We start from the raw sequence: 23,437 nt of genomic DNA, 5'->3' as shown, positions 1-23,437 counted from the left end.
TAACTCATAAATAAGCTTGGGCTTTTCACGATAGTCCCGTTACCATAATGAATAATGCAAATAATTTGCGATTTTTGCGCATAAAATTTAGCTGATGTTATTGAGATACTTAATTTTGGCTTATTCTCAGAATGTATGCTAAAAACCAGGATAATCTATTATATCCAGAATCTTCTTTATGTTCACATGATGCAATTGTACTTATTATATCATCTAATTGTAAGGGAGAGCGATGAATATTTCTTCCCTTACTAATTGGTAAAACCAACTAGCAGTGTTTCCCAAACCTGTTTATTACATACTATTTTGGAAAATAGAAGCAAGTTTTAAAGAATTCACAAGTTAGAATGACCAAGTTTAAAACAATAAAACCCAGAATATATCTTTTTAAAAATTATACATCTGGCTATCTTTGGTTCTGAAAATCAAGTGAAAAGAAACCGATTAAAGAGTCACTTAGAAAAACTAAATATTTTCTTAAAACATAGGTGTTTATGAAATTGTGGGAATTTTCCTGATTATCCCAACACGGGTTGACATCATGGAGAATTTCCAACCACATCCACGAATGACTGATGTTGTCACTGAGCTGCATGTGGTGTTGAGTTTATAATGAGACATTCTGTAAGTTTATGTGTCCTTAGTAATATCATGAGTGTTCTCTCTTTTAATATATTTCCCTCTGGAGAACAGCAATTTTCTCTATCAATTTTGAGAGAATGAATCGTAATCACTAAACCATTGGGCACAAAGATAATTTGGTCCTTTGCCAATCACAGAGTACATAAAATGAGAAGTATGGTTTCCAATTCCCTTTCAGCCATGTGCCTGTAGCTTTCACTGTTATAAACTTGTCAAAATAGGAGATAATATCTATTATTCATCTTGACCAGCGCCCTGAACACTATGGTAGTTTATTTCAATTAATGTCAACTGGTTTACTTAGGAATTCCACAGCCACGTGGTATGATCATACTTAATCAGTATTGAACTCAAATTTTCATTCTAAGAGGATTGACGACTATAAATCTGTGGTTAGAACACTTTATAAATTCTCTAACCTTGAGGACCAAAAGGCAAGAACGGAAAAATAGAAAACCCTTTCACCAGACAATTTTACTATATTTCTCAGATATTCTTGACAATTAAAAATGCAATTTATTTTTATTATTTAAAGCTAAAATTGAATGTTAAACAATTTCATCTACCTGGGCCTCCTCCCAGACTGACAGCAGGGTTATACTAAGTGTTCTTTAAGGAGAAGCAGAAGGGCCTGGTGTTAGAAAAATCATACTTGAGTCCAAGTACACACGTTGACTATTTGTGTGACCCTGATCTATCTCCACACTCTCTCTAAGGCTTGAGCCACCTTCAAAAATTTAGGTTAAAAAACACCTCTTATGCAGGTTTGTTGTGAGAACCAGAAATGAATTATGAACAATGCCTGACCCTGACAGATGCGTAAAGAAAAATGACGTCTCCCTTTAGCTTTCTTTGTCCTTCAGGGCGATCTGCCCCCAAATTACTCATTTCCCCCCAGAGGTCTTCTTTTCCAAAGCAGTCATCATTGTCGTGTTTCGAAAGTGGATGTAACTTTCCCACACTGTCCCCTTCACCTGGATTGATATGGCAGAAGGACAGGAAAAAAGCCTGGGCCTTGGAATTAGCCACGGCAGAGGTACCCACCGAAAGTTAAAGGGAGAAAAAAGTAAAATTCTGTTGAAATTTTTTTGTCTACCTTTTAGAGCAACTAACGTTATCCTAACTAGTAGCACACATCAATGCTGCCAGGAGGTATCACCCACAGGATGCCTGCTAACATCTCTAAGTGGGCACAGGTTGGCCATGGTCCCAAGTCTATTCTTTCTTCTTCCTGGCTTCTTTTTTTTTTTTTGCGGTACGCGGGCCTCTCACTGTTGCAGCCTCTCCCGTTGCGGAGCACAGGCTCTGGACGCGCAAGCGCAGCGGCCATGGCTCATGGGCCCAGCCGCTCCGCGGCACGTGGGATCCTCCCGGACCGGGGCACGAACCCGCGTCCCCTGCATCGGCAGGCAGACTCTCAACCACTGCGCCACCAGGGAAGTCCCTTCCTGGCTTCTTATTTGATGACTGCTCACTCTGGAAAACCGAGGTTCCTTTCTGTCTTTTTTTTTTTTTTCTTTTTCTTTTTGCCTTTCACTTGTGTTTATCAGTCATACTCAGAAAAATAACCAAGACCCGTTAACTCTACACCATAATATTTCTCCAGTTCACTCCTTTCCTCTGTCTCATTTGCTGTTGAATTTGTTCAGACTCTCATTATATCTCATCAATGTGACAGTCCCTTCCTGCCTTACTTCCCTCAGTCTGTGTTATCTCCTGCTGCCAGGGAAAAAAATTTTAATGCATTAAGTTCATTATGCAGTATTAGTTTATAAAAATTCTCTAATGGCTTTCTCTTACTTTGAGGGTCAAATCCAAACTTTGAGGCTGGGTTATAAGACCAGACTCTCGTGTCTTCACCCGTGAGGCTCTCCTGCATCTCTCTGTGCTCTGCAGGAAAGTTCCTTCAGCTTCTGTGTCTTTGCAGATGACCACAATTTCTGTCTGTCCTTTGATTGTTCAACACCTATTTGATTATTAAGATGTGACTTTATCTGTGAAACTTTAATTTCTGCCAATCAGAGTTAAATGCTTCGAGTCTAGTTTGCCACGCTCTTTTTTTCTTTTTTTAATAAATTTATTTATTTATTTATTTTTAGCTGCGTTGGGTCTTCGTTGCTGCGCGCGGGCTTTCTCTAGTTGCGGTGAGCAGGGGCTACTCTTAGTTGCGGTGCACGGGCTTCTCATTGCGGTGGCTTCTCTTGTTGCAGAGCACAGGCTCTAGATGCACGGGCTTCGGTAGCTGTGGCGCATGGGCTTTAGTAGTTGTGGCTTGTGGGCTCTAGAGCACAGGCTCAGTAGTTGTGGCACACAGGCTTAGTTGCTCCGCAGGCTTAGTTGCTCCGCGGCATGTGGGAACTTCCCGGACCAGGGCTCGAACCTGTGTCCCCTGCATTGGCAGGCAGATTCTTAACCACTGCGCCACCAGGGAAGTCCCTAGTTTGCCATGCTCATGACTTATCTTTGCCTTATAATTGTATGTGCTTCTCCCACTCTGGTCTAAGAACTGGAAAAACAAAAATACGTCTTTTGTATCTGTTTCCCCAAAGGCCTAGCTTAGTCCCAGTGACATGGAGGACTCTCGGTTTTGTTTTCTTTTTCCCAATAAAGGAATGAAGGTCACGAATGTAGGTAGTTTATATGTCTGTTTCATGTAAATGAATGAGTGGAAATGTAAAACATGCCTACTCTTCTCAAAATAAAAAGCATTAGGTATTGATTTTAATCTTCAGGTTTTTTCCCCTTTCTGGAAACTTCCATAAAGCATAAAAGAAGTCTCTGTAATGGCTATATGGGAAAAGAATCTAAAAAAAAAAAAGAGTGGATATATCTGTATGCATAACTGATTCACTTTGCTGTACACCTGAAACTAACACAACATTGTAAATCAGCTATATTCAATAAAAAATTTTAAAAAACATAAAAGAAGAAAAGAAATGTATTTAATGCTACATTTGACTACCATAAGAGACATTTTTATCACCCAGAAATTTTATTGAGGGACCAGAGACTTGGCACCACACGCAACATGTTTGCTGTGTGGCTGACAGGGTCTTGGTGCTCCAGCCGGGTGTCAGGCCTGGGCCTCTGAGGTGGGAGAGCCGAGTTCAGGACATTTGTCCACAAGAGACCTCCCAGCTCCACGTAGTATCAAATGGCGAAAGTTCTCCCAGAGATCTCTGTCTCAGCACTAAGACCCAGCTCCACTCAATAACCAGCAAGCCACAGTGCTGGACATCTTATGCCAAACAACTAGCAAGGAGGGAACACAACCTCACCCATTAGCAGAAAGGCTGCCTAAAATCATACTAAGTTCACAGACACCCCAAAACACACCACCAGACGTGGACCTGCCCACCAGAAAGACAAGATCCAGCCTCATCCACCAGAACACAGGCACCAGGTCCCTCCACCAGGAAGCCTACAAAACCCACTGAACCAACCTTAGCCACTGGGGACAGACACCAAAAACAACAGGAACTATGAACCTGCAGCCTGTGAAAAGAAGACCCCAAACAAGGTAAGTTAAGCAAAACGAGAAGACAGAGAAACACACAGCAGATGAAGGAACAAAGTAAAAACCCACAAGACCAAACAAATGAAGAGGAAATAGGCAGTCTACTTGAAAAAGAATGCAGAGTAATGATAGTAAAGATATCCAAAATCTTGGAAATAGGATGAAGAAAATACAAGAAATGTTTAACAAGGACCTAGAAGAACTAAAGAGCAAACAAACAATGATGAACAACACAATAAATGAAATTAAAAATTCTCTAGAAAGAATCAATACCAAAATAACTGAGGCAGAAGAACGGATAAGGGACCTGGAAGATAAAATAGTGGAAATAACTACTGCAGAGCAGAATGAAGAAAAAAGAATGAAAAGAACTGAGGACAGTCTCAGAGACCTCTGGGACAACATTAAACACACCAACATTCGAATTATAGGGGCCCCAGAAGAAGAAGAGAGAAAGAAAGGGACTGAAAAAAACTTGAAGAGATTAGAGTTGGAAACTTCCCTAACATGGGAAAAGAAAGAGTCAATCAAGTCCAGGAAGTGCAGAGAGTCCCATACAGGATAAATCCAAGGAGAACCATGCCAAGACATATATTAATCAAACTATCAAAAATTAAATATGAAGAAAAAATATTAAAAGCAGCAAGGGAAAAACAACAAATAACACACAAGGGAATCCCCATAAGGTTAACAGCTGATCTTTCAGCAGAAACTCTGCAAGCCAGAAAGGAGCGGCAAGACACATTTAAAGTGATGAAAGGGAAAAACCTACAACCAAGGTTACTCTACCCAGCAAGGATCTCATTCAAATTTGACAGAGAAATTAAAACCTTTACAGACAAGCAACAGCTAAGAGAATTCAGCACCACCAAACCAGCTTTACAACAAATGCTAAAGGAATTTCTCTAGGCAGGAAACACAAGAGAAGGAAAAGACCTACAATAACAAATGCAAAACAACTAAGAAAATGGTAATAGGAACATACATATCGATAACTACCTTAAAAGTAAATGGATGAAATGCTCCCACCAAAAGACATAGACTGGCTGAATGATACAAAAACAAAACCCATATATATGCTGTCTACAAGAGACCCACTTCAGACCTAGGAACACATACAGACTGAACACATACCTGCGTTTTTCACATCATTCTTAGTCTCTCAGAATTGGGTGGTATTACTACTTTGGCGCTATATTTTTATTTACTCAACAATTGTACTTGAGTGAATTTAGAATAAGAATTTTAAAATAACATATGAGTTTATATAGTTGTCCCTATTTTTAATATATCACACACCATCAACAAAAATTTAAAAAATGGAAATATTGTTTCAGTGCAAACATTAAGGTACTTATTATGATATGGAAATTATAGTCACATGGGGGAAAAGGAAGAAAAGGTAAAGAGAAAAAGTAAAAGAACAATCAAGTCGTCCCCTCTGCCCCCGCCCCGGCCAGCCACATGCTTGCTGGATTGGACCCGGGCCACGGCAGTGAAACCTCCAAATCCTAACAACTAGACCACCAGGGAACTCCCCAATTCAGAGTTTATCTAATGTCCATATAGAATTTTAACTTTTGCTTTGATTTTCCCGGCAGTGAAATGGCCAATGGGAAACGGACATAAGTTGAAATTTGCTTTTCAAAGCCAGTGGCCTCCTCGCTAGCCAGCACTCAGACAACTGGAATCTTGCAGCAGCCAGTGTTGCAGTGAGCTGGGGGTTTAAGGAGAGACAGTCACTGTTTCTATATCTGTAGGTCAACAGCCTATATCCACAGATCAAGGTCCAGAGTCTGACTTCCAACTAAAGTTTTAAGGGTGAAAGTGTTTGAAGCTGTTATAGTTGGAAATACGGAGTGCGTAAGTAGACTTAATTTACTTAGACTTAATCAATAACTTCTCAGCCTTCCCAGTTTTTTTCACTGTGATTTCATTGCATGGAAATTGTAGTACTCATTTAAGACAAAAGAGATATCAACTCAGCATAGACATATATTCATACAGAATAAATTTAAATTTACTGCAGTGTTTTTGCTTAAGGAACCAGAGGCACCCTCTTGTTCTCTCTCTCTCTATATATCTATCTCACTATACAGATATGCCAGAGATATATAACCCTTTCTCCCTATATACACACATGGATGCATATATAGTCAAATACCCGTCTGCAGTTATAGTGAAAATAAGATGCAGTTTTCATTTCTTTGCAGATTGTATGCTTCCAGTTGCAATAACACTGTAAATTTGGCTGTTACTAAGAAAGAACTAAAACAATGCCTGAGACTGATCAATATTTTAATGTTGTCCAGATACCAAATGTTATCGGCCAACTCAGATATTTGGCATATGGATCTGACACCCAACTACATCTTTCATTTATTTATTTTTTTCCTGGTAAAAATGAGGGTTTTATTCATTCATGCAAAAATCCATTTTTGTTTTCCTTCCCTCCTCCCTCCCTCCCTCCCTCCCTCCCTTCCTTCCTTCCTTCTTGTCTGCTTTTTTCCTTGCTGTGTTCCTACCTTCTTTTATTTTAATGACTACAGGTCCTAGTAATTAACAGTACCAACTCATCGGTAAGGAATTAAATTGCTTTTTTTTTTTATCATGGTGTCACTTAAAAGAACAACTTTTGCTTACTATTTGTGGGTGAGGGGAACAATACTATCTTTTTAATGAAGGAGAAGTCCATATAATGTACCACCAAACATCAATGCAATAAGGAGTAATATATAACTCCACTTATGTTAGTTGACATTTGGTTTTGCAGTATCAACATATTCTTCAAACTGGGATATCTCTATTGCAGAAAAAAAAAGACAACAATAAATATGGAGAAGTCTGTTTCATACATTTGTGAAGAATATTATTTTCTTGATTTTCAACTTGTTTTCAGAAATAATTGTTTTAATATCATAATTCATTAGCTAGTATGCAGTGGATATCCACCACGAGGAAAATAGAACAAGACGATGATTACAAAGGTGCAAGGTGGGAATATTTTCTGTGCAGAACATCAAGCCTGTTCTCAAGTAGGAAAACCACTGCAAATGATCCACTGATGCAGTGAGATGTGGATCACCAACTGGTTGCACCACAAATCATCAGTGGTTGTTTCTAGACTTTGTGAAGGAGGCTTTGCCTATTTGGATTCTTTAGCCAATCGCAGGAATAGCTGCTTTAGTTCACTGTGTCAGTGGAAATGTCATAGGCAAATGGTTACACATTTACAATCATAAATACTAGGCACGGAGACCCTTCTCACGTCAGAGTAAATGTGGCAAGAAAAAACTCTGACCAGAATTACAGTTGATTCCAACTCTGGCTGACTTGCCATTCCCCTTCCCACCCCACCATCTCTTCCACACCTAAGTGAGAATTTCGTATTTACAATACTGCATGGTTTTTCCCAGTTCTTGAACTTGTCTTTTGGAGGGCTTACCTCCCATGTAAAGTAGTGGTGGTTTGGGTTTACCTCTTTTGGCCGCCATTCTCCCCAAACTAAGGCTAAAACATGGGCAGGTGGAACCATCCAGTCCCCTTATTCTGGAAAAGAATCTTCAATCAGTTGCAAAAAAATATTAATAGAAAATGAAACCCCATTGTTACGGGATGCTATCTGTCATCACTTTGCCCTGTGTCTAGAAATAGTAACTTCTTGTCATCCCAGGAAGAGTGGGTGCAACTTGGATCTTCTGTTGTGTTGTTTTCCGGAAAGAATGGAAATGCCTCTGGCATGAACAGGAACACTGGAACACTGGAGAAACAGAGAGTGGGATGGTGTTTGTCGGGCAGAGGTAGATGAAGGTCACGACAAACTTTGTTGTGGTCATATACCTTAAAGTCATTAAGAGGTCAGTGGAAAAAGAGCTCATCTGATACGTTCTTCCCCATAAGTCATCACCCACCCCCCTCCAGTCATTGCTCCCTAACCCTTCTCATCCCACCCCCAACTCCACTGAAATCTGGAATCCCCCACTCATTAGGCTTTACCAAAACTCACTTCTATAAGTCTCGCAAAATTCAATGCGGTTAATGGGCGCCAGAGCCACTGTCCACCCACTGTCCCCAGAAATAGTACCATTATTTCCACAAATTACAAATGCTGTGCCTGTGTGTGTGCACGTGTGAATGTGTGTTTGCATTTGAATAAAAAACAAATTTCAAAAAAGGAACAAAAACTGGAGAATTTTGCATTTTTGGTGTTTTTTTTTTTTTTTTTGTATTTGCGCAGACCATTTTAGGATTTTCAGTCTCAACAAAACACTACTAAAACAAAGAATCTAGTAAAATATTTGTGCATGTACTGCTAAACAATTCTAGCAATTTTACTAAGCAATACCTTTATTATTTTGAATATTCTTAACAGACTGGAACAAAACAGTTTTTTTATTTTTTTATTCAAAACAAAATATGCATAACTGTAACGCGTGTCGCCGAGTTAGGTATGATGCAGAGATTGAAGTTTTGTTTCAACAAAAACAAATGCCTGGGGGAATTTCATAGCTAGAAAGTTAAGAACTAAATTTTGTTCGCTAAGAGGACCTTTTCCATGGTTTTCCTTCATCTGCCAGCTATACAGCAATCATCCCTGAAATGCAGTTCCCGAGTGTAGTTAGAGAATAGTAAAGAATGTGAAGTGGTTCTTTTAAAATTATTTGTTTTGTTTGTTTGTTTTAAAAACAGCCCTTATTAACTCTTCCTTCCACTGATTCTACTGTAAACTCATAAAAGCCTTTTTTTTTTTTTTTTTTTTTTTTTTTTAGAAAGCAAATTCATAGACACTCAGCAGGTAAAATGTTCCCACAAAAAGAAAAAATACAAACAGAGCGATCCGATTTCTCCTCTTGTCTTCAACTATCTAGAGCATGTGAGAGTGGTAACGTTTCTGTACTTGAATGAAAATGGCTAACCTAGTGTTTGAAAAGTTCTTTTTGATAATGCAGAATTGCATACACTTTATACCTGGAGTAATTAAAAACTGTATGTGGGAGAAATATTGGGGTGAAATGGTCGAGATTCTGTATGCTGCAGGTGTCTGAGCACGTCTGCTAACCCTCCACAATGGTAAAGGAGGAAAAAGAAGTCCAGATTTGGGTCCTCAGAATCCTATTCCTGTAACAATGGCCAAAAGGTGCTCGTGTAGTCCTGCAACAGAACTGAAATCCCAGCGAAAGCCCAGCCACCTGCGGCTTCAGGGCAGGACTCCCTACCTCCTCACACCCCCATTCTGGGCGGCTGCTTCCAGCCACCCCACCAGTGAGGAAGGCCTGGGCCCTTGGAAGGGGGAGCTGGACCAACTGAGTTCACGGTAGTTTGCTTTGCTTTTGTTTTATTTTCAACGTAAAGATGTGCTAACTGTCTGACCCCACCTGTTATGGAGAGCACTTGTTTGTTCAGCTAGAAAGGGCCCCCCTGGTTCTGCTCCGTTGCAGGTTTGTGCAGCAGTGGCTCAGGGGCCCAGCGGAGCGTGCACTACGCCCACTCACGGCAGCTGCGACAAGGACAGAAGCAAGCGGATGTCGTCTGCTGTGGGCGGGGAAGGCCCGGGGCGGGCAGGCTGGGAGGGGTGTGGGTTCCAGAGGCAGGAGGGAGAGTCAGGGAGTTTTTTTATTTTTATTTTTTTGTTGTTTTCTTTTTTTTGTCTTTTTTATTTTTTTATGATTTTTTTTTTGTGTGTGTGTTGTTGTTGTTTGCTATACCGCGAGGTCATAGCCGTCATTCCGCTAATAGAAACTGACAGGACATGAGACAGAACTATCTGAGGAGCACACACAATGACTAGAAATATATATAGAGAGAGCGACAGTGAAAGGACTTAGTTTACCTCTGAGAAACCATCCCCCCAAATAAATCCTGTATTAACAAGTGCAAAAACAAAACAAACAGATAAACCCAAATCAAAAGGAAAGCAAAGAAAACCTCCAAACATTAAAACACAGTGTATAAAATGGTGTGAGAAACTGAAGTCACTTTCCAGCCTTTTAGTCCATAAAAAGCTGTGTGTGTGTGTGTCCTTGTTTGGATTCAGGCCCCTCTTTTCCAGTTTTGCCCTCCAGGCCCTGCACAAAGTGATGTGCGGTCGGAGCACCCAGGCCGTGACACCGGTGGCCAGGGCGGCAGGCACGCTCCAGGGTCCAGCATCCCTACTCCTTGCTGGCCGAGCGCTCGTCAAGTGCGTGGACGCCCCCGACGCCCAGCGCCGTGGCGTTCTGCGCCACCGAGGCCGTGAGAACTGTGTGAAGGAGCATCAGCATGAGGACACACAGTCTGAGTCTGCCGGGGCCCAGCCTGGGCGCTGCTGAAGCTGGCAGCGACGTCCTGGGACAGGAGCCGCCTCTGTCCACCGTCCCCTTGGAGGGGGTGTTGGATTTTGCCTCTCTCCTGACGTCACAGCATTCTGGTTCATCATTGGTTAGAAAGGTTTCGTAGAGCCCTGGGGGGTGAAGAAAGGGCAAGGTTAACAGGCGAGAGGAGGATGGGTAGGAAGGCGCTCAGAGCCGACGGCAGCGTGTACTTTAACATCTGATCCACAACATCTTACGGCAATGGAACATTTTGTAAAGGAGAGTCAAGTCCGTACAGTCTGGGTCAATGGTCAACCGTGCTCTCAAGCCAGCACTTTTAGGTTCCTCACTGCTCTTACTGTACTCTTGGTGGTCATCCATGAAAGTTCTGGGTTGTGAGGACTACAGGATGAAAGGTTTCACTAGGTCAGAACCAGAACCTAAGGTTCTGGATCAACTTGGTGACCAGGAACATTCAACCACCATTTGCTCTTTAACAGGAATGTGATTAATTAATGCAATGCGTAAAGTGACACCCACTAGTTATGAGTTAGCATATTTAGCATATTTTATTTATGAAACCACCAACCAATCATAATACCAGAGCTACAGGAACCATGTTACTAATCACTTCCTCTCAGGAACCTCACCAAGGCTCACATCTCCCTTTATGGCTGAATGGGTTTAACATCTACACACCCAAAGCATGACCATTTCCATTTGTAAATACTTCTCTTATTCTTCCATTGATGACTGCCTACGTTGAAGCCTGTATTGTCTTTTGCCTGGACCACTGGGGGAGGAGTCTCTGCCTCATCCTTCTCCCTTTCCCATCCTCCAGCATCGCTTTTTAGTGATTGTGGGTCTAGCTCACTCTCTCGCTCTCTCTTATTCTCTCTTCCTTTTTTCCCTTCCCTCACTACAGAATCTCTCCTCTTTCTCCCTTCTCTTTTCCCTTCTTCCTCTAAAAACACACATTGTTCTTATTTTTAAATTGATAAGTGGAGACTTTCGAAGTGATGAAAAAGAATAAAACAACTGGCTATTTAAACCTTCCAATCTCGTTTCTTGCTAGATTATAAAATTTTTACGTGGTCGCTTAAGCCATTTTGTATCCTTTTTTTTTTTTTTAACTTGACTGAAACATTTTTTCATGAGATTTAGCATGAATTTTCTACACAAATTTTATTCTGTTACTCTCAAGCTTGAAAAACTTGAAAATGACGATAGAGTAATTGTTAGGATTAAATACGATGTCGTATGTAAAGTGCTTGGCTCAGTGCCTGGCACAGAGAACTAACTTGAAAAATTTGACTACTGTGAATTATAATCACTATTAATAGCACCTCATTGACTCGACCTTACTCATGAAATCTAGTCTCCTTTCCTCTCTCTCCAGACTCACTGCTCAGTGCTCCAGACATCCTCAACTCTTGGCTGATCTCAGAACACGAGACACTTCCACCCACATATGGACCACGGCTCAAGCTTTCTTTCTGGAATTTTCTCCATCAATTCATAGAACTAACTCTCATTTCTCCTTCAGGTTCAGCTCACATAGAATTCCCTTTGTGAAGCCTGTATTCATAGTCCTGGGCTCCTAGTGCATTTTGTGTAACTCTTCAATAGAGCAATTATTATTTTTTCTTTTAATCACAATTGCTCATTTTCATGTCAATTTCCTTACTTATGTGTCACCATAAGAGCAAGAACTATATAGTATCAGCCTCGTGTTCCCAATATGTTGCAGAATGCCTGAATAAAATAGGTACTTAACGAGATTTGTTACATGAATAAGCTCAATATATATTTATTCAATAAAGAGACTATTAAATAATATACACTCTGCAATCTTCAGTTTCTTTAAAAAAATGACCAAGATATCCTTATAATGATGCTTACAATATTCATTTCTTCTTAGGCATTCAAAGGTAAACTTCACCTTCGCCTAGGTAGAATATGGAAAAAAAACTGAATTAATGAGGTCTGCAGCTCCGACATTTTTATTTTATGTATTTTATTCTTTTTTCAAATAAGATACCTCACGGGTAGACTAATCATTTATTGAAGTATACGTCTTTCAAAATTATATTCTACAAAGAAGAGAGTTTATAGTTAAGATTATAACAATAGAAATCTAAAGGTCATTTAGGTCAACATTTTAGAATGGTAACAGTCGGAATATCTTTAACAATGTCGTCCAGATAAGAAGCTCTTCCAAAGTTGCTCAGAAGCGAGGCGACTGATTTAGACCTAAAGTCATCTCAGAAAAAATAAGGCAATTTGTCAGGTCAATCAATGTACTCTTCTTTTGGACTAAAAAAAGTAATACTCTTTCTTTTTACATTGTCCATCTTTTTAATAAGAATCTTTATTCAGAGTTACACATGCATATTAGTAATCAAATCATGCTACAAGATATTTTATAAGAAAAAATTCCTCCACCTCCTCCATCCCAAATTCTTCCTTCTCAGAAGCAAATACTGCACTTTTAAATTTGTTTCTGTATTGGCTCCATTTCTGGAAATGACCTGTTTTATACTTTTCGTGATTTTTTTATCACTATCACTAGTAGATTCCTCCCCCCTCCCAACCCTGCCTCAGGACATGTGAGGATAAAACATTCATTCTGCACCTTCTCCAGCCCATAGGTGACCCCCTTCCTCTATGGTAGTACGTTTAATACTTGGTGTTCCTTTATTGGAATGCTGTAAAAACAATTCTCAACTCAGACGTGCAGTAAACTTTCATTTTCCATTCCGATTCCACTTTGTTTTTCCTAGAACTAATACTTACTAATTCTTAGAGTTTTCTACATAGTTACTAGTTCAGCACCCAGTACTTTGCCAGCTCTTTCCTATCAGTTGTGTTTTCCTGAAGAACTGTCTCCTGTAGTCTTTTACCATCTGAACTGGTGGCTTTTATGCCTAATGCATAGATTCCAGCCTGAAAACTCCAATGAACCTTCCTCTTGGGGACGCTGGCTGCCTCTTTCCCGTGGATTTCCTAGCTCCTGTTCCTTACACCCCTTTACTCATTTTAGTGGACTGGGTATCTAGTATTTTCATAAGGACAAACTCTTGGGAGTAAATTTCTGAGAAGCTGTATGCCTAAAAATGTTTACCTCACGTTTAATTGATTGTTTGGCTGAGTATGGAATTCTGGCTTAGGAATTCTTATCCTTCAGCTTTATTTGAGCGATACTCCCATATTTAGTTGTTGAACCTCTGGGACCTGTCCTTTAATATTCTTATCATCTTCCTTGTTCATCACTTCATCCCTTGCTCTGCTTTCTGGAGGATTTGGTGAGCTTTACCATGAGATAATTTTACTGAATTTTTCTTTTTTTTTTTTAAAAAATCACATTTTAATTTCCAAGAGCTCTTTTATATACTCCGAATTTCTTTTTTGAAGTGACTGTTCTCATTTCACAGTTGCAGTATATTCTTTTATCACTCTGAGATTTTTACAGCACTTTTATTTGTTGTGTTTTATTTCCTCCCTGCATGCATTCTGTTTTCTCCAGATCGCTTTTTTCTTCTTTGTTTGTCTCTTACTTTTTACGTGGGAAGCCCTCCTCACGTCTGTCACCCGGTCCAACAACTTTCTCCAACCATCTCCAAAAAACAGTTCCCCTCCCACAAAGAAATATGCCAGCACTTTTCTCTGGAGAGGGAGGCATGGGTTATGGAGATCTGACTGCTTCATAGACAGACTTCCACCTGCTCTCCCTTATGTCGTCACCTCCTCCAAAGCATTTCATGCTGTCAATTCCTGTGTCTGGAGGGAGTCTTGGATGGAAATCTGGTTGACTCTTTGCTTCTTCTCTGCTGCTTTAGCATTCACTTTTCTAGGTGTCAGCAAATCCTTTCACATGCACCAATTTTCTTTCTAGTTTCTAAGAGGGTTTGGTTGTTGTCTCCTTATCCATTCTTCTGTCCTTTTGGATTTATGCCTAATAACGATTTCTCTTCTCTTGGGTCTGCCTAGGAAACTTTACTGCACTTTTCTCTACATCGGTCTGCTTTGTCCTGATCTCTGACTCACTCCTCCAGCCAGGAATGCTGCCTGTGGCTGGATTCTGCCTCAGTGTCTCCCCAGAAACTGAAGACACAGGGCATCTGCGAAGGGCCAAGCCAGCCATCGGACTTTTTTTCCCTCTGCTGAATCCTTGTTCCCTAACTCCCTCACGGGTACAGTTCTGAGTTCTCTCTAGTAAACCGTCTGGATACAGATGCTTCCTGGGAGAGCCTACCTATAGCAGCCAACACTTCCTCATCCTTCAAAGAAACTGTAAGGACATATTACCAAATGAAAAAAGTTCTCAGACAATCTCATTGCACAAATATATAAGAGATTTGGGATTAGGAAAGGAAAAGAGTAATTTTTTCAGTTAATGAAATGTTGTTCTTCTATGGTTTGCTACAAAATGTTCTATCTGCAATCTCTAATGAATCATTACCTATTTGACATTGAAAATAATAGTAGTAGCAATTATTCTATCTTATAGTACCAACCTCATGAATTATTTCTGAGTATTAAATAATACACATAAACTGTCTAGAACAGTGCCTGGCAGGTAGTAAAATGTCACGTAATAATAATTATTCCTCTTAGAAGTTGGGATAAATAGTAGAGTCAGAATTTATTATTAGGAAGGGCTTTAAGGAACATCTAATTCAAATTCTTTTTCTGTTTTCAATTAGTCTAAGCCACTCACAGAAAAGCCTTATTTTTTACAGCTCAAAACAATTATTCTAGTATAGTCAGTATAAATAACATCTAAGTACAGGAAAGACATTCTAAGGAAATCCTTAAAATAAACACATTATTTAAATATAACCCTTCGTTATCTCAGTAATTTACATTTTGCCATCTTTAAATCCAGGAATATGAGACTAATTTTTCAAATATTTGAACTAGTAATATGCTTTATAATATCTTTCCAAATGCAAAAGTTTAGAAAACAGTAAAGTAAAAAGAAGGGGGAAAATTACCCCAAACCTGATTTCATTAGGATGAAAAAAGAAACAAGAAGAAACTGTTGGAATTTGTTTCCTCAACTTTTTATTAACACGGACACACATATACAGTCAGACCTCATTTTACTGCACTTCACTTTATTGAGCTTCACAGATATTGTGTTTTTTACAAATTGAAAGTTTGTGGTGACTCTATCCAGCCAGTCTAAGGTGCCACTTTTTTCTTTCACTCGCTCACTTCGTGTCTCTGTGTCACAGACTGGTAATTCTTGCGGTATTTCAAACTTTTTCACTTTATTATATTTGTTATGATGATCTGTGATCGGTGATCTTTGATGTTACTACCAAAATTGTTTTGGGGGTGCCACAAACTGCATCCACGTAAGATGGCAAACTTAATCAATAAATGTGGTGTGTTTGCTCCACCGACTGGCCATTCCCCGTCTCTCCCCGTCTCCCTCAGGCCTCCCTATTCCCTGAGACAAAACAATATTGAAATTAGGCCAATTAATAACCCTACAATGGCCTCTAAGTGTTCAAGTGAAAGGAAGGGTCACATGTCTCTCACTTTATATCAAAAGCTAGAAATGATGAAGCTTAGTGAGGAAGGCATGTTGAAAACTGAGATAGGCTGAAACCTAGACCTTTTGTGCAAGACAGTCAGATTGTGAATGCAAAGGAAAACTTCTCGAAGGAAGTTAAATGTCTACTCCAGTGAACACAGGAATAATGAGAAAGTGAGACAGCCTTAGTGCTGATATGGAGAAAGTCTGAGTGGTCTGGATAGAAGATCAAACCAGCCACAACATTCCCTCAACATTAGGCAAAGCCTAATCCAGAGCAAGGCCCCATCTCTCTTCAATTCTGTGAAGGCTGAGAGAGGGGAGGAAGCTGTAGAAGAAAACTGGGAAGCTAGCAGAGGTTGGTTGATGCGGTTTAAGGAAGGAAGCCATCACCATAACATAAAAGTTCAAGGTGAAGCAGCAAGTACTGCTGTCGAAGCTGCAACAAGGTATCCAGAAGATCTAGCTAAGAGAATTAATGAAGGTAGTTACACTAAACAACAGATTTTCAGTGTAGATAAAACAGCCTTATACTGGAGGAAGATGCCATTTAGACTTTCATAGCTAGACAGACGTCAATGCCTTTAAGCGTCAAAGGACAGGCTGACTTTCTTATTAGGCGCTAAAGTAGCTGGTGACTTTGAATTGAAGCCAGTGCTCATTTACCATTTCTAAAATCCTTAAGAATTACGCTAAATCGACTTTGCTCATGCTATTAATGGAACAACAAAGCCTGGGTGACAGTACATCTGTTTACTGAATATTTTAAGCCCACTACTGCAACCTACTGCTCAGAAAAAGATTCCTTTCAAAATGTTACTGCTCATTGACAAGGCACCTGGTCACCCAAGAGCTCTGATGGAAATGGACAGTGAGATTAATGCCATTTCCATGTCTGCTAACATGACATCCATTCTGTAGCCCATGGATCAAGGAGTAATTTTGACTTTCAAGTTATTACTTTTAAGTAATAACTTAAGAAATTCATTTTGTAAGGCTGTAGATGCCATAGATAGGGATTCCTCTGAGGGATCTGGGCAAAGTCAATTGAAAACCTTCTGGAAAGGATTCACCACTAGAGACACTAGTAAGAACATTCCTGATTCACGGGAAGAAGTCAAAGTATCAACATTAACAGGAGTTTGGAAGAAGTTGATTCCAACTCTCATGGATGACTTTCAGGGGTTCAAGACTTCAGTGCAGGATGTAACTACAGAGGTGGTAGAAAGAGCAAGAGAACTGGAATTAGAAGTGGAGCCTGAAGATATGACTGAATTGAAGCCATCTCATGATCAGACTTGAAAAGGATGAGTTGCTTCCTATAGATGAACAAAGAAAGTGATTTAACGTTATCTCCGTTCATTTTAGCATCTTTGATATATCATTGTCCATTATTTTAATTTTTCTTGATCTTTTTATATTTTTCTCTGCACTGTGTTCTACATCTAAGAGTTTCACAATGATTGGAACGGAGAGTTCCATCCAGTTCCCCTTACTGTCGGATCTGTAGTGCTTGGTCTTGTCTTCATCCTCATATAATAACATTTCCAAACATTTAAAAATGTGTCTTTACCATTCCCTCTGTTGTCTATCATTTGCTGTGTGAACTTAAGTGCATATCTTTTCATAATTTGTTAAATATGTGCAGTTATTCATTCTCCTAGAATTACATTTTTAAAAAATCACACACACTTGGGCAAATTTGTCTAATTATTAGGGTTGTTGATGAGGAAGTTTATCTAAATTTTACTTCCTCCAACTTCTAATCCCTCATCATTTGGGAGGGGCTATATAATCAGGTGTTTGAAACTTATTTATTGTCAAATTACTAACATTTTTATATCTTCCCTCCCAGTAATGATTAATAACATTTGCATATCATTTTATATGTACCTTATTCACGGATTACTTGGTTGCAATTAATAGAAACTCACTGGAGCTAATTTAGGCAACAAAACGAAACAAAACCTAGAACAGCTAAGGGGAGGAATATGTGAAAATTTCAAGCCTATTCTGTGAGATACAAGACTGAGAGCACACAAGGGAACGTGAAGAACTAAATTAAGAAATAGCATGGCCATCAGAAGTAGGGGTGCTCCCTATAGCACTGGAATCATCTCTGCTTCCTGCTGCACAGCTCTCCCTCATTTATCTTTGGGCTTTTTCATGGAGATAGGACTTCATTGTTTTGTTCTCTTAATTCAATGTCATAGGAGACTGACTGGAATTGCTGGGTTCCAGTGACCTGCTCCTGGGGATGCAGATCGACTTATTTGACTGGTTTATGCTCTTCTCATCAGCCACACCAGAGAGAGATTCCCACAGAACAAACGCAGCTGTGCATGTAGGTTCACTCTCTGAAAGAAAAACGTGAAGTCCGTGTTTTTCTTTCTGCTCAAATTTGATATTTTCCACCTTGGAGCTTGTAGGCTATTTCCTCCATTCTCAAAATTCAAGAATGTTTGGAATTTGATCTCATTTCCTTAATTTTGCCAGAATGGGAAGAACCACTTTAATCTGCCTGTAAAAGTGTCTCTAAGCTCAGGAAAGATATTTCCCAGTCTTCGTTTGGTTGTTATTTCTTTTTTTTTTTTTTTTTACTGTGTAATATGTGTTTTCAATTTATCACATTCCCTCTCATCATTTTTATAGTCTTGGTCTCCACCTTGGACTTTGCCTCAGTCTTCTTCAAGCTTATCCTCCACTTTGCTTACCTCAGTCTCTATATGGTTGATACTATAAGTGTACAACATATTTGCAATTGTTTTCTGTTGCCCTGCAATAATATATATATATATATGTATATATACGTATTATATATATTAATCTAAATTAATTGTTATGTTTGCCTGCTTCCCAGCCAAACTTCCTTTCCACGTTTCTCCCCTTGTTTTAAAGGGTCTATATGTCCTTGAATTTTATTGAGAACAGATGCTGCCTAAAATTACCCTTGTAGTAACTTTTCTTAAATATATGCTATCATTCTGTCTCTCAAACTCTGTCTTCCTTCTTTTATGTGAAGTATATTTTATTAGGTTCCATATTTCATTTTCTCTGTGTTAAAAGTTGAATAGATTTGCCCTCCAAATATATCTGAAAGACCTAAATCCTAGTACCTCAAAAGGTGACCTTGTTTGGAAATAAGGTTTTAAGAGACTTAATCAAGTTAAGGTGAGGTCATTGGCAGGGTGTGGAGGGTAGGCGTGCATGATCCACTATGACTTTTGTTGGGTTTTGTTTTGCTTTTTGTTTGTTTTTATGTTGGGAGTGAGTACCTTCATAATTCTATACAGTGTGTTCCTATGTCTATTTCTTAATCCAGTGATTTTAAATCATATCTATCCTCAACTGACAAAGCTGAGTAGATTCATGTCTGTATAGTTCTCTCCTATCCCATTAATCTCATATTTGGCCAGCCATTGCTTTTCTTCTAAACTATGGTTACATCTTCTTCCATGTTTTCATTCTGTATGTTAATTTTGAAAAGTGAAAGTGAAAGAAAAAACATTCTTAGAGTTCATGCAATGCCATTTCATTACAGTAACATCATTCGAAGAATTTAAAATACCAGGCAAAATAGATGATTACTTTTTATATTTTATCAATTCATAAAAAATCATAAAAATTTTAGATAGCTTTATATTTGGCTCACGATTCTCTTGCACATTTTTCCTGAGATTCTAGTTGTCTTTCATTCTTCATATAATCAGGAAAAATATTATATCTTCATCCCTATGTCACTAAATCCATTTCATAATCATAACAATTGCAGTGTTCTAATATGAACAGGTTATTTTCGATGCACAGATATTATCTTATGATTTATTTTACTCCACCACGAATATTGAGAGCCTACATTACCCTCTTTCTTGTAATCCTCTTTTGTTCTACTAGAGTAAAACTACAAGTAATGTTTCACATGGGATATGTAGAAGGTAAACTTTCAAGAACATACACATTTAATTGAAACAGACTTCATTCTCCTATTTGAAAGACATTTTGCCTGGGTATAGGATCCCAGGCTCACAATCTCTTCTTCTGATAACTTTGGAGGCATTACTCATTGCGTCCTAGGGTCCAGTGCTGTGGGAGAAAATTATATTTGTTTCCTGTCGATGTTGTAGCAAATTACTACACATTAGTAGTTTGAAACACCACTCGATTATTTACTCACACTTCTGTAGGTCACAGTCTAGGAGGGTTGGCTGGTTTCTCTGCTCAGTGTTAGCGAGGCCAAGATCGAGATGCTGGCAGGGCTGAAGTCCTTTTCAGGGTCTCTAGGGGGGAATCCACTTCTAGGCTCATGCAGGTTGCTGGCAGAGTTTGGCTCTCCATGCTTCTAGGACTGAGGTCCTTGCCTGCTGTTGGATGGGACTGTTCTCAGTCTCTAGAGGCCATCCTCATCCCTGGGCTTATCCTCCTCCATCTTCAGAGCCAACAGTGACAGTGTGGAGTCTTTCTCATTCTTCTAACCTCTATGACCTCTCCTTCAGCCCCATCTTACCTGAATCTCACACTGTGTCTTTATGACTGACTCCGTCTTCTGTGCTTTTCACAGCCTGTGTGATTAGACGGGACCCACCTAGATGATCCAGGATAATCTCCATATCTCACAACCACAACCTTAATCATAGCTGCAAAGTCCCTTTTGCCATGTAACACATTCACAGGCTCTGGGCATTAGTTCATGGGCACCTTTTTTGGGGGAAGCCATTATTCAGTCTAACACACTTCACCCTCTGGCTCCCAAAGACCCACATCCATGCCACATGCAAAAACTCTTCACCCTATCCCAAGGTCCCAAGTCTCAGCCCAATACAACTCAAAGTGCAGAAATCTCCCCTAAGTCTCATCAGTCCAAAATCCTCAAATTTCATTATCTATATCACCTAAATTAGGTATTGATGTGACTCTAAGCATAATCCACCCCAGGATAAAATTCCTCTCCATCTGCGAAACCAGAAAGTAAGTTGTCTGCTCCCAACACACGATGGTGAGACAGGCATAGACTAATCGTTGCAGACATTCTGCTTCAAAAAGGGAGAAGGTGGAAGGAAAATGGGGTCACCAACCCAAATCAACTCTGAAATCTAGATGCACAAACTCCGTCAAGTTTCCAGGCCTGTGAATGATCCTCTGCGATTCTCAGCTCCACCCTCTGGGCGCACATCTCCGTCCTCTAACTCATCTTTCCTTTCTTATAAAAAGTTGCATCTGTGTGCAGCTAAGTAGTTTCTCTAGCAAGTTTCCGCCAGTAGAATTTTGAGGGTCCAACAGCCTCCCTTCACTTCATCCTGTCTCTGTCCCTTTCCGTCCAAGCTGGCAGTGTTTTTGCTAATGTAAACTTCTCCATAACTTTGTGAGACTCCTGTCTATGTCACAAGGGTTTACCCCATTAGACAAGAAGCTCCCCCACAAATCCTCCCTAGATCATTCATCCTCTACTTTTGGTTACTGCTCAAAGGGCTGAGGGGAATCCATGAGTCCCACCCTTAATCTCTTCAAAAGCCTTTCATATAACTTAATACTCTGACCTTCCAAACTTTGTGAGGTCTTAGAATGGTTGTACAGCCATGCCCTCAGCAGTTTCGTTTGGTTTTCTCTAGAGTATGCTTTCCTGACAGCAATTTGCTTTACCTTTTGCCATCTTGGTAGACTGAGATTTCCCCAAATCATCAAATCCTGGGTTCTATTGTTGAGTAATTCTTCTCTCAGTGTATCTCTCTCCTTATGCATTTTATTATGAGTAGCAAGAAAAAGCCAGGTCACACCTTCAACATTTGCTTGGAAATCTCAGCCATAGAGCCAACTTCATGACTTAGCATCTCTGCTTCCCAGATAACTGCAGGACGCAATTCTGCTAAGCTTTCTGATACTGTTGAAGATGCTTCCAATTTCCATGAACATGTTCCTCATTCCTTTCTGAGCCCTCACCGGCAGGCTTTAACGACCATATTCCTACACCCTGTTCAAGGCAGTCTGGGCTTTTTCTATCATGCTCCTCAAAAGTCTTCCAACTTAGGCCAGTGCCTGGTTCCAAAGCCACTTGCACATTTCTAGGTATTTGTTACAGCAACACTCCACTTCTACATACCGAAATCTGCATTCGCTTTCTATTTATAAAAAACGGTCAAAGACATCACAGTGGCTTAAAATGGCATCCATATATTATCTCACAGTTGTATAGGTTAGAGCCTGGGTTGGTTTTGGCTAGTGTCAAAGTGAAGTAGAGACATAAGTCAAAACCAACCCAGGCTCTAACCTATAGAACGGTGAGGTAATACATGGATGCCATTTTAAGTCACGATGATGTCTGTGACAATTTTTTATCAGGCTGAAATCAAGGTGTTGGCTTTGATTATCCAAACTGGGTCAGGAGGCTGGCAGAATTCAGTTTCATGTGGCTGTAGCACTGAGCTCCCTGCTTTCTTGCTGGCTGCCAACTGGAGACTCTCAGCCTCCAGGGACCACCTGCATCCCTGGCTCACGGCCCTTTTCTCCATCTTGAAATCTAACAACAGTGGGTTGAGTCCCTCCTACACCTTCCATTTCTGTGATTTCTCCTTCTGCCTCATCTTTCTGGCTGATACTTTTGTATTCCGTGATTACATTGGGTGGACCTAGATAATCCAGGATAATCTCCCTATTTTAAGATCAGCTGACTAGCCGTCTTAATTCCATGAGCAAAGTCCTTTGAGCCATGTAATGTACCATATTCACGGACATATCAAGAAAGAAGATCATAGGGGCTAAAATCTTGGCTATGACACAGATGTTAATATCCTTCTTGTTTCACTGAAGGCTTGGGTTTGTTATCCTCAGTGAAACCTCTTCGGATAGTTCATATATTTGTTGTTTTCTAAAATTTCAAGAAGATATGTCTACACGTGGTTTCTTCATAGCTTCTTCTGCTGGTCCCTTTCAATCTGACCATGGTTTTCTTCCACTCTGGAGAAATTCCTTCTAGCATTGTTTTGATAATCAATTCCTTTCCCCACTTCCACCTTCATACTCTTTTTGTTTTGTTTTATCCAAAAAGCTCATATGGGGTTGTCCTGGCCCTTCCACATGTTTTACTCTCTTGTCACCTTCAGTTGTCAAGTCTCTCCAAGAGGCAGAAGTCTCCTCAGGGTGAGTGAATGGAGATGAAGTGGATGAATCGCAGCTCCCCTCCTAACACCCCCAAAAGTTATTACTAAGAAGGCTTCCTCACATCCACCCAGGGAGCTCATTCAGTGTCTAGAAAGTCGATCCCTGGATTTTGTGGGAAGACACCACACTGCATAGACAGGAATGGGGATGATCTGTTGGCTCAGATGTCTGCTCAGAGCCTTTAATCCATCAGAGAATTTCTGGTCTTTTTGTTCTGCTTTCTCTATGTCCCCAAAACAATCCATGATCATCAAAGGGTCCTACTGGAAGAACAGTTCCCACGTCTGCTGT

General features: G+C 39.9%; 1 protein-coding gene across 1 annotated transcript in view; it reads right to left on the bottom strand.

Moving 5' to 3' along the window:
- Positions 1-9,009: 9,009 nt before the first annotated feature.
- The window catches only part of FAM155A (family with sequence similarity 155 member A), a 574,270-nt gene continuing 559,842 nt past the window's right edge, over positions 9,010-23,437 (bottom strand). Inside the window, exon 3 of the mRNA XM_029210375.1 lies at positions 9,010-10,598. Coding sequence (XP_029066208.1) covers positions 10,309-10,598 — 290 coding nt within the window. The 3' untranslated portion in view covers positions 9,010-10,308. The remainder of the gene's footprint in view (positions 10,599-23,437) is intronic.

The sequence above is a fragment of the Monodon monoceros genome, unplaced genomic scaffold (assembly GCF_005190385.1).
Source record: "Monodon monoceros isolate NGI ecotype Baffin Bay Population unplaced genomic scaffold, NGI_Narwhal_1 Super_Scaffold_8, whole genome shotgun sequence".
Taxonomy (NCBI): Eukaryota; Metazoa; Chordata; class Mammalia; order Artiodactyla; family Monodontidae; genus Monodon; species Monodon monoceros.
This window is presented reverse-complemented; position numbering and strand designations above follow the sequence as displayed.